Source organism: Tribolium madens, unplaced genomic scaffold (assembly GCF_015345945.1).
Source record: "Tribolium madens isolate multiple individuals breed KSU strain unplaced genomic scaffold, Tmad_KSU_1.1 Scaffold_2;HRSCAF=44;Tcas5.2_LGX, whole genome shotgun sequence".
Classification (NCBI taxonomy): domain Eukaryota; kingdom Metazoa; phylum Arthropoda; class Insecta; order Coleoptera; family Tenebrionidae; genus Tribolium; species Tribolium madens.
The window spans coordinates 421,997-438,239 of NW_025400995.1; the positions used below are offsets into that span (position 1 = coordinate 421,997).

Below are 16,243 nucleotides of genomic sequence, written 5' to 3' on the forward strand. Positions count from 1 at the left end.
TTCTTCCTTTTTCAGTTCACGAACAAAGAACTTGCTACAATGCAATGCTACAAATTTAAATTAACATGACGTGGGAAAATATAATTTATAACAAAGGGAAAATAAAAATGAATAATGTGATCAAAATTATAGGCTTTGATGAATTAATTTGTGTAATAATTTTTATGCAAATATCTAATGCACCGTATGGAACATTCAATAAGCACATTTTTGTTGTCTTTTATACATCACAAATTTAAATTGAGTTTCAGCTCGATTTTGTAAATATACATTTATTCATGAGACTTTGAAATACACATAAAAGCTTTTTAAGAAATGATACGTCTCGATAATTTAAGTGGATATCAAAAAATTATTGCTATTTTTTATCCAAGTATCAGTGTAGTGCATTCACAGATTTTTAATTGTGCTCTAGACTTGAAGAATTATTCTACTCTTGCTATCCTCCAACACATTTAGCATATTAATGAAAGCGTTAAGTGCTTTAATACGCTGTTTCTCAACAAGAGGTGATAAGTCTTGTGTGCAACTCGATTATTTACAAGTCTGGTTTAAATAAAAGAACGAAAAGCTTTTTACTCGTATAACTGTGATTTAGTTTAAGGAGTGGCACTTAATTTCGTTGTTTTTTTCCAAGATAATTTACACATCGATACCCAGAAGTATCTAAGTTTAAAAACTAACAAGTTTTCAAGTTCCGATTAGATTGCTTCTAGCTCAACTGACAATTAATGCCTCTGGGTCATTAATTACATTCTCCCTGTTGGTCCACTCTAGTTAGAAACGCGCTACCCCTTTATTCTTTCCAACTCTGCCCCCTTTAAGCCTGTTCACTCTTCTACAGAATGAAATCCCATGGAAGCTGATCTATAAATTCATTCATCTCCAAGAATCCACTAGAGTGTTGCTTTTATATTTGTTTAGGTGGCGCAAACATCTACAATTTTTTTGTTTTAAGTGAGAGAGTACAAGTTTTGAAAAACACCTAGTGATAATTTAATTTGCAAGTGACGAGAGTTTGGAAAAATTTGATTTTTATATTGCTTCAAGCTCGCGGCTCTCTGTCGAAAATTGTCCACGGATGAGTGATAAAAAAGCTCAAGAGAAACAATAAAAATCCAACTCAGGTATACAAGTGTGCTTTTCTTATGTTTATGTTTATTTAATGTTACAACTTGTGTCTTACAGCCAGAAAACTGTTAGTTATACATATCTTACGAGTGTGTCCTCAGGTTATTTTCAAGAGAGTTGTAAAACTTTTTGCGCATAAACCAACTTATCTCGCATAATTTCAAATTTAATTAAAACTTTTGACATTATTTTTCTGAGTGTACACCTGCCCTTAAGATAATTCCAAATAGCTGAGTCTCTAATTTTGATAAATAATCGAAAATCGGAAGTGAAACCGTTGGCTTTTAAGTGGTAGAGCAGAGTAAGACAATTTATAGAAAATATCACAAAGTCAGATCTTTTTTATCTGATCGGAAAACTAACAAATTGGAACAATCAACTTGACAAAACTCGGTTTTACACACTAGAAAACGTATCAGGAAGCGATCTGAAGTATGATAATATATTTCACTTTTCTCCTTTCCTCAATTCCACCACCTTTCGACTTAATAAAATAACATTTGAAATGACGTCAAATTATTTTTCACCTCCACTTTGTGTAGCTAAACAATCACAGCAAACTTATTACTTCTAACCACAAATTTACAAATCGAAATCAATTTCAATGACCGCAAAAGCTTAATTTATTACAAATCAATTATAGCTAAATAGGTCAAGATTTGCAATTAACCTAACAGGATACAACGAGGCGTCCAACCACCAACAGGCATTATAGTTATTGAAAGTGAACCCAATAGCAAACATCATTATCATAATGTTCAACATATTTCAGATTAAATTCGGCTAAAACTTTGTTTTTCATGTAATAAAAAACTGGCAACGATATTAAATTCTCTTGTTTATTTCTTATTTATCTGAGCTTACAGCTCGTAAAAGCACTAATAAACTCGTGACTATAATCTAATTTAAATTCTTTCACAGTGTCTGAAATTTTGATTTATTTTTATACGTAATTTTTCAATAAAATGTCGCAGTTTTAGCAAACACATTCCAGAACTGCAATTTCAGTAATTTTAATATATTAACTTCATTACTCTCTTTCATGTTTTTAGTTTTAATTACAAACCGTAAAAAATTATAGTATAGTGATTTCACAAAATTTCAGCAAGCCAAATTGATTAATTTAAATTATTTCATTGAAGTAATGGTGTTATGAGCACATGAATTTTTCATGAGCAGCAAATCGCTACAATTATTTAAAAATATGCTGTTTTTATTTACCACAACCTTATCACAAACTTCTATCAATTATTAGGTTTTTATTCAAACTGGAATGATTAAGATCGCGTTAGAAATAAAATGCCTTTGCCCTCGATAAGTCACCCACCACAGTTCACTTCCTCATTCACATTAAAAACAAATAATTTAGAAACTGGGCTCTCCAAGACTGTTATAATGACAGTCATTAAACTTAAGGGATTTTCGTATCAGATCCTGACTTACGACTTGGCCGAAATTGTATCAAATAACTCAATTGAATGGACACTATTTTATAATTAAGTTTCAACAAAAATGGCACCAAAAATTTGTATCTGATACAACTTTTCCTGCTTTCAGGAAATAGAAACTTTTGATGAGACGTAAGACATAAGTTTGGAAAACAATATAATAATGCAGTGAGAAAAATCTATAAAGAGGTTTTCTGTGAAAAGAAACAAACAAAAATATGCAGTGGTATTGAATTTCTAGTAATAAAAATGTAACCATCTCAAACTAGTTTTGTTGAAAAAACTAGTTTTGTTGAAAATGTTTTGTTCTAATGTTTGACATAACTGCAAAGCAAATGAGATTGTCACTAAATATAAAGCAGTGTTTAATCGTAAACCACTAATGTTTTTAGTCTCTTTATTAATGTAGACGCGTAAACTTGCGAAAAGATTGGTTATTTTCATCAAACAGCGCTTAACTAGAAACCTAATATGTGATAATCTGCTTTTAGGAAACTTGTTAGTGGTAAATCTGAACCAAATTGAAATTTGGGAATGTTAGCCTGATTTCAACTAAACTACGAGCAAAGTTCGTATCTAACTTAGAATATATTCATACCATCTGACTAAAACACACGCCAAGTCGAACTGTGACAGAAAAGAACATATCATTCGCATGTTGTTACGACCAAACGCCTCACTCCACTTCCTTTTCTTTTTGTTAGTAATTTCAGCCCACAACGAAACAGTTCATTAATTTTATAATTTATCATAGGCTAATGCTTTTTCTTTAAACACGCAACGCTTCAAAAACCAATCTTGCAAGGAAAGTTTTTTAAAACAGCAGTGATGACACAGCAAATATCAGCTATAAATAATTTTCAGCAACTGAAACACCAATTGCTGAAATTTCAGTCTGAAAAAAGAAAAACCGTGAAAACTTTAATCAAAATACTAAAATAGATTACGACTGCACAGCCAGGCAAAACAGATAATAAATTTTCAATAGAATTATTGGCTCCGAACTTTATCTCACCTACATACATTTCAACATTAAAATAAGGGAAAATAAAAATATAACAACTTCATAAATTTTAGAAAGAACTTGGAACAAGGAAGAAATTATCGTAATTCTCGTAAGCTCTATTTAAGTGAATTAGTTTGCAAGTACTTCAGTTAAATAAATCAGGCAATTCAATAGACCGTATGCTAAGTCTGTTCAAATTTTATTGCCCAAAAAGCTTAATATGACAAACACAAACCAATAATAATGCATACATTGTGGCAAATTAATGCCAACTTCGTACAACAATACGGAAATAAAAATTGTTCATTTGGCACAACGATTGGCTAAATTTTGTTTATTCTGCCAAGCAAATGGCTAATTTACTTGTCGAGAGTAGTTTCAAATACCCAATTTTGTGAAATCGTATTAAGCATCCAGAAGATCCAATCCAAACTATAAAATCGATAGTTATTTGAGAAACGGGCATTTAAAATTTCTCACACTATTTAAAATATTTAACAGAGTGTGCTACTGAGGTTTAATTAACTGGTTATGAAAACATGATGTTCAAAAATTACACAATAATATAGCCAATTTAGGTGAAACGAGAAAATGCTTTTAGGGTTTATGTCGTATTAATTTTTGTAAACAAGAGAAATAAAGTTTTGTGTTATAGAATGGCATTTCGATTTAATTTCACCGAGTCGTTTGAATGAAAGTTTAGTAAATTGGATTTGTGGAATAATTGTTTGAAAAACACAGTAGATTAAACAATAGGTAAAGTGCATTTGCTTAAACGACGTTTAAAATTATTAAAAATGTAATAGAGATGTCAGCAACATTCTCTAATTGAATTTCTTGGAGAAATTATTTAACTGCTCATTTCTTTATAGCTTAAAATGAAGAGCTTTGATGGTTGATTAAAATAGTTTCAAATGTAATTTGTTTCAGGTTTCATGGATTCGTCATCGAGATATTCACATTTTAACTGTCGGCAGTTACACATACACGAGCGACCAGAGATTTCAGGCGAATCATCATCCTGAAACCGACGAATGGACTTTACAGATCAAGTGGGCACAAAAGAGAGATGCCGGAATTTACGAGTGTCAAATTAGCACACAACCAGTGAGGAGCTATTTCGTCAACCTTAATGTTGTCGGTGAGTATGCATGACATTGCATTTACAATCACAAAAAGCTCCTCAAGCTCCTCAAAAAAAAAAAAAAACACACGACTAGACGCGCAACAAACCCGAATGCAACTTATTAACGCTACAACAAAATTACAGATTGGAAATCTCTCCAGAATAACAATTTCGAGAAAATTAGCATAAAGCTTCAGGCAGTTCTCCTCAGAATCACACTGCGATCGTCACAATGATTTTATTTATAATTTGTTACGAACTTCGGATTCTTCCAGCAGCAAATATAGCAACGCCTTTGATCTCCAAATACGTCTAATTGCTCGTACAAAAAAATCTTACTCAATTTAAAATCGCCAATTAGCCAAACGCGCACTCTTGATAACTTGTTAATACTCTTTCAATAGTTTTGATAACTTATTCACGATCCTTCAAACTTCAAACGACTTTATTTTTCAAAAGCAAACAAAAATTCAAGTCTTCGAGCTTTCATTTATTTCACTTAATTGTTTTAAAAAGAGGCTTCGATGTTTGGGTTTGGGAAACTAATTTTGAGTAAAACTTTTCAGTGATCATAACTTTGCTGTTAGTTTCAGAGGTCCCAGCCGGAGATGAACCCTCCCGTGAAGTAACAAATAAAAAGAATTGTACTCGTAGTTGTTCCCCAGGTGCCAGGTTGTTTATGTATACCAGTAACCCACTAATATGTATATTTGTTTATCATTTGGAGTAAAACTAACACTAACATTTACATTAACAACAAGTGTAACTGTCAAATATGTGTTTATTTTCATTTACAAAACAATAAAACAAGTTTGAAGCAACTTTAACCCAAAGTACAGTCACTGAAAACCACTCTTGTGGTTACGAACAAGTAGTTTACAAGTTGCTAATTTGTGTCTTAATTTTAGTTCCCACAGCACAAATTCTTGGAGGACCTGATCTTCATGTGGATAAAGGTAGCACAATCAATTTGACATGTTCGATCCGGTTCAGCCCTGAACCACCGGCGTATATCTTCTGGTACCACCGAGACGATGTAAGCATGAACGGAAGTAACTTTTTTTAAAAATCCGGTGTTAACATCACACGACTTTCCTTATCCTACTTATTTGGAAAACCTCCTTACGATAATACCTAACGTTTGCGTTAGTGCCACCTGCCGGGTTCGAGTCTGTTTTTTTAGTTCGGTACCCATTATTATAAAGGTATATTTCATGATTCTCGTCAACCGTATAATTTCGATTGTTGCGACCGATTTTTACCAATTGTTTCGTGCTGCGTCCCCTACCTGAAAAAACCTGAAAGCCTAATAGGTGTTTTCGTCTTTCTTCAATTCAAATGCAAACGTAGAACTTTTGTTTCAGGTAATAAGTTACGATTCGAACAGAGGCGGCGTGAGTGTCATCACTGAAAAGGGAGATGTGACTACAAGTTTCTTGTTAATCCAACATGCTGACATTTCAGACTCCGGCAAGTATTCCTGCAGTCCGTCGAATGCAGATGTCGCAAGTGTCCGAGTACATGTCTTAAACGGTAAGCTTTACATGAAAACTTTTCGATAGAAATAAAAGAACATAGAGCTACAAGATTGCAATGATTGATTTTCAATTAGTAGAGATTTAGCCACCGTTCGGTATGCTGGTGGCAATACAGGAAGAGAACCGATGGAAATAGGAAAAGTGCAAATCAATCACGAAGTAATTACGTACACAAGTTGATGGAATACCAGGAAACTGAACCGTGAACCATTGCCATCTGATAATTATGTGTACAGGGTGCTGCATTTTAGATGTCCGAATAGGGAATCTCCGAAACTAAGAGGTTTAGCCAAAAACGAGTATAACATTCTGGGGCTCATTTTTTGAGAAAATAATATTGGTATTGGTTTCGACTTATAGACAAAAGTTGACATTTTGGCGAAATCGAAAAAAAAATTATATCGTCGTTATTATAGAAAATACGGATTTGAAATAAAGACATTATACAGGCACTTTTTTACGAGGAATTTAATAGTGTAGTTAACAATTTTTTTCAGTTATTAGTTTAGCCGTAATAAGATAAACTTGTATTTTTTTAAATGGAAATCATAGGCGGCTATGGCAATTTTCAAAAGCTTTCTGATTTAAAAAATATATATTTGTAACAAAATATTTTTTTATAAATATACTTAAAAAGTGAAATACATATTTTGTGTGATAGTAGTTGGCCATGGAAAAACTATTTCACTCCAAATGTGTAAATAATAATCAATATGAGTTTTGTGAACTGTAAAATAGATGAAAAAATTGATAAAATTATAAAGATTTAAAAAATACGATACGGTAGAAGCATTGAACAAATATCCGAGCGCCTCAGAACGAAATTATTACATATTTTTAAAGAATCAAAAAATAGGAAAAACAAATGTGTCAACAGTCAACACAATTACAAAAAACATTTTTTTGATGATCTAATGGCGGTAGGATAACGTTTCACATAGACGGAATTTGGGTATTTGAATTGAAAATCGTCATTTTTGTGTCATATAAAATATATTTTATTGAAGAATTAAAGCGGCTTTTTTTACAACACTCTATGTATAACTAGAAGTTACAATAGTAATGTTAGCTTGTTTTAAAACAAAGAAATGTGAGTAGTCGCCATTAAGTTGATTTACAATTTATTTTGCATCTTTTTCATCACTTAGTACTTAGAAAACTCTTTCATTAGTGACACTGGTTGAATATAATATAGTTTAAATCCTTTTAGTTGAAGATGCAACATTTTTTCATGGCCAACTGTATTATAATAATTTGTTACAAATATATATTTTTTAGATAAGAAAAAAACAAGCTTTTTTAAAAAATGACATAGTCATCTATGATTCCCATTTAAAAAAATATAAGTTTATCTTATTACGGCTAAACAAACAACTGAAAAAAATTGTTAACTACATTATTAAATTCTACGTAAAAAAGGGCCTGTATAATGTCTTTATTTCAAATCTGTATCTTCTATAATAACGAAGATATGATTTTTTTTAGATTTCGCTAAAATGTCAATTTTCGTCTATAAGTTGAAAACAAAAGACGATAGCGGGATGCGGTTTTAACCAATATTATTTTCTCAAAAAATGAGCCCCAGAATGTATTACTCGTTTTTGGCTAAACCTCTTAGTTTCGGAGATCCAAAATGCAGCACCCTGTACATGTGGTTTTAGATGCCCTTTATAAATTCTCGACTTCAGAAAGTTATTTTATTTGTTTCAAAAACACAATCAAGTCACAATAATTCAAGCACAAAACGTTTTCTTTCTTTTGTTTCAAGTATCAAATCCGACGGAAATCACTTTAGGTTGCTTTGACACTAAATAATTGTCCCATTGTCCATTGCGACTTTGATGTCCAATTTGTATTTTACTTCTTAATTTACAACTTTCGGATCAATCTCATCAAAGATCTCTTTGTGTACACCGCACTACAGCCTGACAAGAAATGTATTGAATGCCTTACTTGACTCATTGATCGGAAACTCGCTAAATGACTCTTAAGATCCGATGGATAATAATTTATCTACCCACATTCTCCGTTTAACACAAATACAAAAAAATCTCTAATTCGATCGATACAACTAAGTACAGCACTCTGCAAGAACCCACCCATTGTAACAATATTTTATTTATGTCTTGGCTTATTAAAATTTAAAACACAATTATTTATAAATCAAACATTTCCAGTAAATTCCTTTGAGGAATCAATTTCTATTATTTATTACGCGTCGAGATTTATCGAACAGGATAGTCTCTGACCGCATTTTACATTTCTTGTTTGTCTTTATGTGAATAAAATTTATCCAAACAAACCAAAATAAATAAAAGAAATAGCTACGTTATCCCAAAATTTACAAACAAGTCGATCCTCCTCACAATTATCTTTTTCTACTAATATGCACAAACAAATTTTTCAAATCGGCTTAAATCTTGTCATAAAAAAATAGTCAACTGCGTCCGCCAAAAATTTAACTCTTCTCTGTTTTATAAACAGGAATTTAAATTTCCCTTTGCCTGAAATCAATCATTTGTGATTGAATCTCCTTTAATCAGTTTTCTGGCTTATGGTAAGCTTTCGAAAACATTGGAAATTTGTTGTTGGAAGCTTTGTCTTCTCAAAATCGGAAAACACTTCAATTTGTTTAAAACTCGCCGTTATAGACGGAGTCACTTATATTATATATAATTTTTAAGTCTAATCCGCTTTTTGTTGTCAATTGTGAATACATCAAATTAAAAAAGAGTAATCCAAGGTTTAAACAGCGTTGAAATCGTTTGGGAACGGTGATAATCAACGAGGATTATGCAGCGTTTTACTGATCGGAAACAATCAATTCATCGGTGATGCCGCATGGCGGCCGTTGATATAAACCCAGCTTTCTGCCTAATCAACCAACATAGTTCGCATTTTCCTACATTGATTCTCAATACTTGCAACAAAATCTTTCTCTACAATTAATTAAGCAAAGATACAAAACCAATTTTTTAGCACTCAAGCAACAGAATTACAACACAAAATCACCATTACCAGAAAATTTAAAGATAAAAATTTGATTGAGTAATTAATTTACTTGACGAAGTTATTTAAATTCATTTTAAAACATTTTATAAAAAAATTAAATAAATCAACTAAAAAAACATTTAAGGCAAGGCAGTTCGCTTGTGCTTTTAAGAAATAAAAGCACTGCTTTTATACTCATATTGATTGCGGATGAGTCACACTGTAATGTAATAATGCTTTTCAAGCACAAGAAACACAGCCATTGCAGATCCTTTATTGTTTTTTAATTAAGGCCCCTGTTTTGTTGAGATGGAATATTTCGAGGTTTTTGCTAACTCTTAAATTTTGAAGTTCGGCGGAGCAGAAAGTGTCTTCGCTCGAATACAAGAATTTCTCGATATCAAATCGGTTCTAAAATAAACAAATATGTGTACAATAAATGAAAGACTAAACAAAAGGGACGATTGGAAGTTGTCTTTATATTTGGGGTGCCGAGGGATTATTACCAACATGAGGGAAATGTAAAATTATTGGAGTTTTAGTCAAAAGACGTTCGCAGTGAATGCGTAATTTCAATTTCAGATTAATTAATTAGTCTTGAATGGAAACAAACTGTAATTAATCGATAAGCGGGCACAAGAATCATAAATCAAGTAAAGTGGCGCATCGAAAATTGGAAATTGGTTGTTTTGCTAACTAGGAAAACAAGTGCGATTTGATTTAAACGTTTGGATGATCTTTTTGGCCGAGTAGAAATTTTAAATCAAACTCACAAGCCGAGGAAAACGCAGGGAACACCTGAATCAAAATAGATATTTTGCTAATGTGGTTAATTCCAACTAATATTTTGAAATCTGCACAATACCAAATCAATGAAAATCAACAGTTTCCCTTTGTTTCCTTCAATAGAGTTATTCACTGTGGGTAAAAACCGGTAATTTCCTCTGAGCGTGACTGAAGAACATTATCTATTAACTATTGTGTAAGTAGCTAAAAGACAGTTTATCAATGAGATCTCGAAACATACGATTCGTGCGCGGATCGAGTTTGATGGGATTTCGTATATTTAACTAGCCATTATGCTAGGTTGAAAAATGAATCTTTGTTCCAGGGGAGAGACCTGCCGCTATGCAAACTGGATCAGCAGGACTATCAAACAGTTCTTTGAATATCCTCGCCTTGATGATCATTTCTTACATTTACACTGCTATCTATTTAAGTCTCCAACTTGAAACCAAAGAAACAGTGGCTGCTTTAAGGTAGCCATTTTGCAAAGATGTCAATAATATGTACATACATTAAGTAAAAACGCGAGTTCTCAACGACTTATACAAGAAAAAAATATAAAAATACACTAAATCATTGTACAGAAACATTAAATTTAATCAAGTGTTTCAAATTTCTGTGTTCTAGAGTTTACCTCCATTGTGTGCTATTATCGGATCAAATATTTGGATCAGTTAAGTGAACAAATTAATTTTGTATCGTTCTGTTATTACTGTCTTACACTGTACTACTAACAATGTTGGTGTTTTTCGTGTTGCATACTCACTTCGAGTAAAAATAAAAGTGTCGGCTGAGAACCAAAATTGAAACACTTAAAGTTATTGAATGTTAATTGTTATTTTAAAAATTAACCATTTAGTGTAAATATAAACATTTTAAAATGGATTAGGTAAATAGATGTAAAATTGAATAAATAGAATCATTACGAGAAAAGGATTTTTATTGGGGAAGTTTGTGTGAAATCATAAAGAAACAAATAGTAACTTCCCCGGCAAGTGAAATATATATTTTATTTGTTGTTGACATGCAAGCTATAACTTTGTATTAGGAAAATGAAAGAAAGTTTTATTGGATGAACAAAAGTGAATAGACATTTCAATGTGTTTAAAAAAGGTGTATAATTAAGAATTTCATGTAGAAAACTCTTGTTACCAGAGAAAAGTTTTGTTAATTATTCTCTCCCAAGCGAAATTGGAATAAATTTTATCCATTCAACTATAACATGGATATTCATATATTAACGGGTTATTAATTTCGCTTCAACAGGGTATACGTAATTATTTCGGTTATTTTTAAAAAATGTATAACATTGTAATTATTCATGTTCATGTAGATTGAATCTTTTGTTGATGATAAAATAATAAATATCAATAAAATGGATTTAATCGTTATTCAAAAATTATTTCCCAATTTTGAAGTGACGACTACAGTGACTTTAATGCAATTTTGGAAAATAATGTAAATTATTGTACATACTTTAGGTAGAATTAACATATAAGCCACTGCTGTGTATAAAATACAGGGGCGGCGCTAGAGCTTTTTGTATTTTTTGTATTTCCTTGTAATAAATCGTGCATTAATGCCGATTTTTCCCAAAAAAAAACAAATTGCTAGCGGCGTCATTGTTATCGAATACAATGAAAAAAATCATTAAAGCAACTTACTAAGATAGGGTAAATTAGATCTCTTTGTTTTACTGTTCTAAATGTATTCAAATTACAGAAGTACCTATATCGACAATTCATTATCTCAAATGTGTAGTGTGTAATTTATATTACTGTAAAGTTTATTAATAAATAAACACCCATTTTAAAAAAAAAATGATTTTCATTTTTTTCAACTCACCTCAAAGCCTGAAAAGTTAAAAGATAGTTATGAAGTCTATAAGTAAACTTTTCTATAAGTAAATGAAACATTCGGTTCTGACACAGTAGATATTGTTCCAGGCATTATTCAAGAGAAGCCAAGTGCTTACCGCTCTTATCGAAAGCTATAAATATCGAGCTTCGAGCTTCGAGAATTTACATTGCAATATCCACTTGCTATCAGATCTCCAAAGTATTCGTTCTGAACCACTAAAATTCCCTATTATTCGTAATTCCCTTTCAACTTGTCAATTAAAATAAGTTAAATAGCTCATAAAGGATACTTCCAAGTGAAGCGACAAAGCAGCCATTGAAATGTCCCTAAATAGGTTACATCAAAGTGTCAATGAAGATGCAGGTAGCAACTAGTTACAATATTTACGAACTAGTTAACACCACTAACCACTTTCTGTCTATTACCAGCTCAATTTTCGATTGTTCAATAATACCACTGCAGAGAGGAAAGTTTGACGATGATTTATTAACACATTTCATCGCATCGCATCGAGCTTTAACTGAGCTTTAAATACACTCTATTTGTCCATACTGCAACGATTAAATCAAAATAAACAATCTTTGCTACTTCACGCTTAATGCAATTTTCCAAATTCGATAAAGCAAAACTCGAAAGGCTTAAAAATTATATTATTCAATTTGGTTTAGCGTTACTTCAAATGATGTTAATTTGTCATTAACATGCCCGCATAAGCTTGCCGCCAGCCACTCTAAATTCATTTATTAACCACTAAAAACTAGACCACGATATGAATGAACTTAACTTCCACACGGGTACTAATAAACTTTACGTTTACTTTACAATCAATAAAATTTTAGTTTAACATTGGGTTATCTCTATATTCACAACGGTAAGTCTCAACCTCTGCCTTATCGCAAACTGAACGATTCGTTAAACAAAATTTAAATCTTCTATTAGTTTGCACAATAATGTGCCGTTTCACTACTGACCTACTCTTTTAACTTTATCAGCAGTGATATTCACAACAGGATAATTAATAAACAAAAGAAAATTTTAGTGAGTTGTGATGTTCCTCGTTTTCAAGGAACAGAAATCAAAAATGTTACTATTGGCTCAAATTCGGTTGATTGCAGTCTTACAAACGAATCGTTTGCAGAAGTTGAAATAAGAGCAAAAATAGAAACTTCCGCACTTTAGCATCATTAGTTAGAAAAAAAGTTAAAATAGAAAGAAAGAAGCCAGAAGTTGGAAGCAAGTAGATATGACAGAACTGAATTAGTAGTAAGTGTAATGTTTATCAAAGTAGCAACGGTAAATTTAAAAAGAAATTTGCATATCAGCGTTGAAATCGGGCATGTTGAGAAACCGAAGCCGAAGAAGAGGTCGAAGGCGCAAGTAATGGCGAGATGTAGGAGTCAAGTATATGTTGAGGTAAGAAACGCAAGGTAACTTTGAGGTCGTTGACCATCATCGATATATAGTCAAGGCCAGGCCCTCGTTCTGGGCAAAGCAACGGATAACTGTGCACTCTGACAGTCAGCATACGAATGGCCGAGTAAAACCAAGAAGTGCTGCGCCAAGGAGCCTTGAACCAATACAGAAGGCATCCGCAACGGTAAATTCTGGAAGCGATTCCGTATTGCACACAAGTTAGTTGCGCATATGAATGAAACAATCGTGGCTTTCTGGAGCCAAACGATGCGCTCGTGTTGACTGTGAGTGTCGGGGCCACTTTGGAGCGCTAAAATGTTTAGGACCGCCAGATTTGCTCTTGTGCTTTTGTGTAGTGCACTTGCAGGAGCTCAAGATGACTCCCTCGCAGGAAGCTTTCTTTCAGGTATGTCACCCCAATTCTTCAACGGTATACGAGAATTTACCGTTAAACACACACTTCCGGAACACCCCGTATCGGACCCAGCAACTCATCCTAACTGTATTTGCAACTATTTCAAATTTTAGTAGACATTAAAAAAATCCTCGCATTTAACAAAATCAATTGTACCGTTACGATTGAAAGTACATTGGTCTCCCACAAACACCATGACCATTTCAACTTCATTCAAATATAATGAAAGTTCAAAAAAATAAAAAAACAGAAATCGATTATTCAAAAAATGAGTCACAATAATTGCTGCAAAATTGTGTCCCAAATAACAATGATTAATCATGGAATTTTAACTTCGGTCATCCTTTGTATACATGTATGAATTCGCAGTTATTTCGAACACCTTAAAATGATTTATTACAATATAAACTTTTTGAAATATTGTCGAAATTTTTATCTCCTGAAGAGGGCTTTAAATGTTTCAATAACAATCCTTTCCGAGAGTGACACCAAAGCTCTAAAGACCGAGACAGGATATTAGAGAAAATTTATAGCTTTCGGGGAATTATATAGAGACAGGATAATTGTTCAAAACATTATATCAAAACATATTTTAGCACAACATTCTTGACTCATTGTTAAGAACAACACGAAACATTATTAAAACATACAAGTTAATAACCTCTTGGTAATATTCGACACGATTTAAAACCACAAACTCATTTAAAACCCACTGTTTTTTTTCTAAATTATTTAAATTTGAAACGGTAACATGGAACAAACCACAATAACACTCAGTAATTAACTCCATAAATAATTTGAAATTTCTCTCCCTTCCTTCAAATCATGATTTTATCTTTGGTCATTCACATACTACAGTTAAGATTCCCAAAATTAATAACATCAATTTTCGTCTTCCTTACTCGCGGGTAAACTAGAACAAGTTTTATCTCAGGGAGTAAAAGAGAGGGAACAACATATGCGGCTAGTATATAGATATGAGTCTAATAAAGTTCGAAAATATACGTTTTACGACTTTATCTTTCAGAACATTGTTGAAAACAGCTAGTTTTTTCATTAAAAATACTGTTAATGCAATCTTTTAACCCTCCAGTAAATCTGATTTCTATCAAGTCCATTAAAAATAAAATTTCATCGCGCAGGTATAATTACGTTTAACTATAGAACCATTACTGTTATCTTTCCGTTATTTCATAAGATAATCATGAAATTAATTGCTTTGGTGCACTCGTATCCATATTAAAAAGATTGTGATGGAGATTTACTTCATTTCAACAGATGAGATTCTAGAATTACATACTCATCCACAATACATGTAATTTGTTATGCCACAGTGGTACTATTTTACGGTGTAACACACATTGATGTAGGGTCAGCCGCTTTATGGCAGAAAGCCACTAAATGTTAAATTTTAATGTCGCTCATTTCACTAGGGTAATAGCAACACTTGACTTTTTTAACTGAAACGGGAACAATAAACAAAGAAAGGAGCATCAATGAAGTGTTGATCAATGCGGTTAAAGTGGGAAAATTGATAAAGTTCCTCAACCGTTAAAATAATACATACAAATCCACTATTTAAGAGTTGTTAAACCGGTTTAAGTGTTTGCTTTTAAAAAATGCTTCACAAATCAAATTGTATGTTAATTACTAATTAATACTTAGGCCTTTTGGACACAATTACTAGTACTGCCGATGCAAAAGACTGTCCAGGAGTATGCGTTCATGCTTTAGCAACAATAATTTGTTACGACGTCTTAGAAGATGTTGTATGTCCATCATCATCAATGAAATGTTGTGTGGAACCTCCCGCACCTAACTCAACCGAAAAAGCTCCACCACAAACCACAACACCTAATCAAACAACGACAATAACCACCACAACAACTGAAAAAACAACTAGTACAACAATAGCACCAACAACAAATAATACCTCAAATCAGGCAAGTTTTCAACCAACTAATCCTTCAAGTCGGATCAACAATTCATTTCCAGATAGCCTCCGACGAGAAAATAAAACGGAAAAATTCCAACAGCAGTAAAGAAGAACCTGGTATGACCTTCCCTCACAAAGTTACACTAAAATTACCAAAAAAATGTAATTTCAGCGTCGGTGAAAGCATGTCCCGGTGTATGTGTGGCTGAACGAATCGCCGATTACTGCGAGGCGATTCTACCAACTGAAGATTTATGCAAACCGAGCTTGAAGTGTTGTGTTTCAAGTGACGCTTTCGGTGACAAAATTCCACCAAATCTAATAATCCCTAACAAAACCAAAAGCAACTACACTAGAACTGAAGTACGAACGACACCAAAACCAAGTACCACCACAATCCGAACTCAAGAAAAACCCCCCTCGTTGAAACATCCCCCAAAACCCTGTCGTGGAGAATGTGTCAGTGGACTTTTCGCTTTGTTCTGCGACGATATTGATTCCGAAGCCGATTGTCCTTCTGAAGGAAGTTGCTGTATCACTTCAGTAAGCCCCACAAACAACAAACTAGACACCAAATAATTTTCCATTATTAG

The 16,243-nt window shown here is 32.7% G+C and overlaps 2 protein-coding genes across 3 annotated transcripts in view; both read left to right on the top strand.

The window, feature by feature from the left end:
* LOC123006075 (protein sidekick-like) overlaps nucleotides 1–11,835 on the top strand; it is a 122,975-nt gene extending 111,140 nt beyond the window's left edge. Inside the window, exons 3-7 of one of the 2 annotated variants that reach the window (XM_044400235.1) lie at nucleotides 4,516–4,726; nucleotides 5,299–5,376; nucleotides 5,620–5,747; nucleotides 6,076–6,244; nucleotides 10,352–11,835. In XM_044400235.1, coding sequence (XP_044256170.1) covers nucleotides 4,516–4,726; nucleotides 5,299–5,376; nucleotides 5,620–5,747; nucleotides 6,076–6,244; nucleotides 10,352–10,503 — 738 coding nt within the window. In that variant the 3' untranslated portion in view covers nucleotides 10,504–11,835. The remainder of the gene's footprint in view (nucleotides 1–4,515; nucleotides 4,727–5,298; nucleotides 5,377–5,619; nucleotides 5,748–6,075; nucleotides 6,245–10,351) is intronic. The other variant, XM_044400236.1, reaches the window with a different exon arrangement.
* Nucleotides 11,836–13,370: 1,535 nt separating this feature from the next.
* Nucleotides 13,371–16,243, top strand: part of LOC123006687 (protein masquerade) — a 28,143-nt gene continuing 25,270 nt past the window's right edge. The window contains exons 1-4 of the mRNA XM_044401367.1: nucleotides 13,371–13,705; nucleotides 15,380–15,657; nucleotides 15,710–15,767; nucleotides 15,823–16,193. Coding sequence (XP_044257302.1) covers nucleotides 13,615–13,705; nucleotides 15,380–15,657; nucleotides 15,710–15,767; nucleotides 15,823–16,193 — 798 coding nt within the window. The 5' untranslated portion in view covers nucleotides 13,371–13,614. The remainder of the gene's footprint in view (nucleotides 13,706–15,379; nucleotides 15,658–15,709; nucleotides 15,768–15,822; nucleotides 16,194–16,243) is intronic.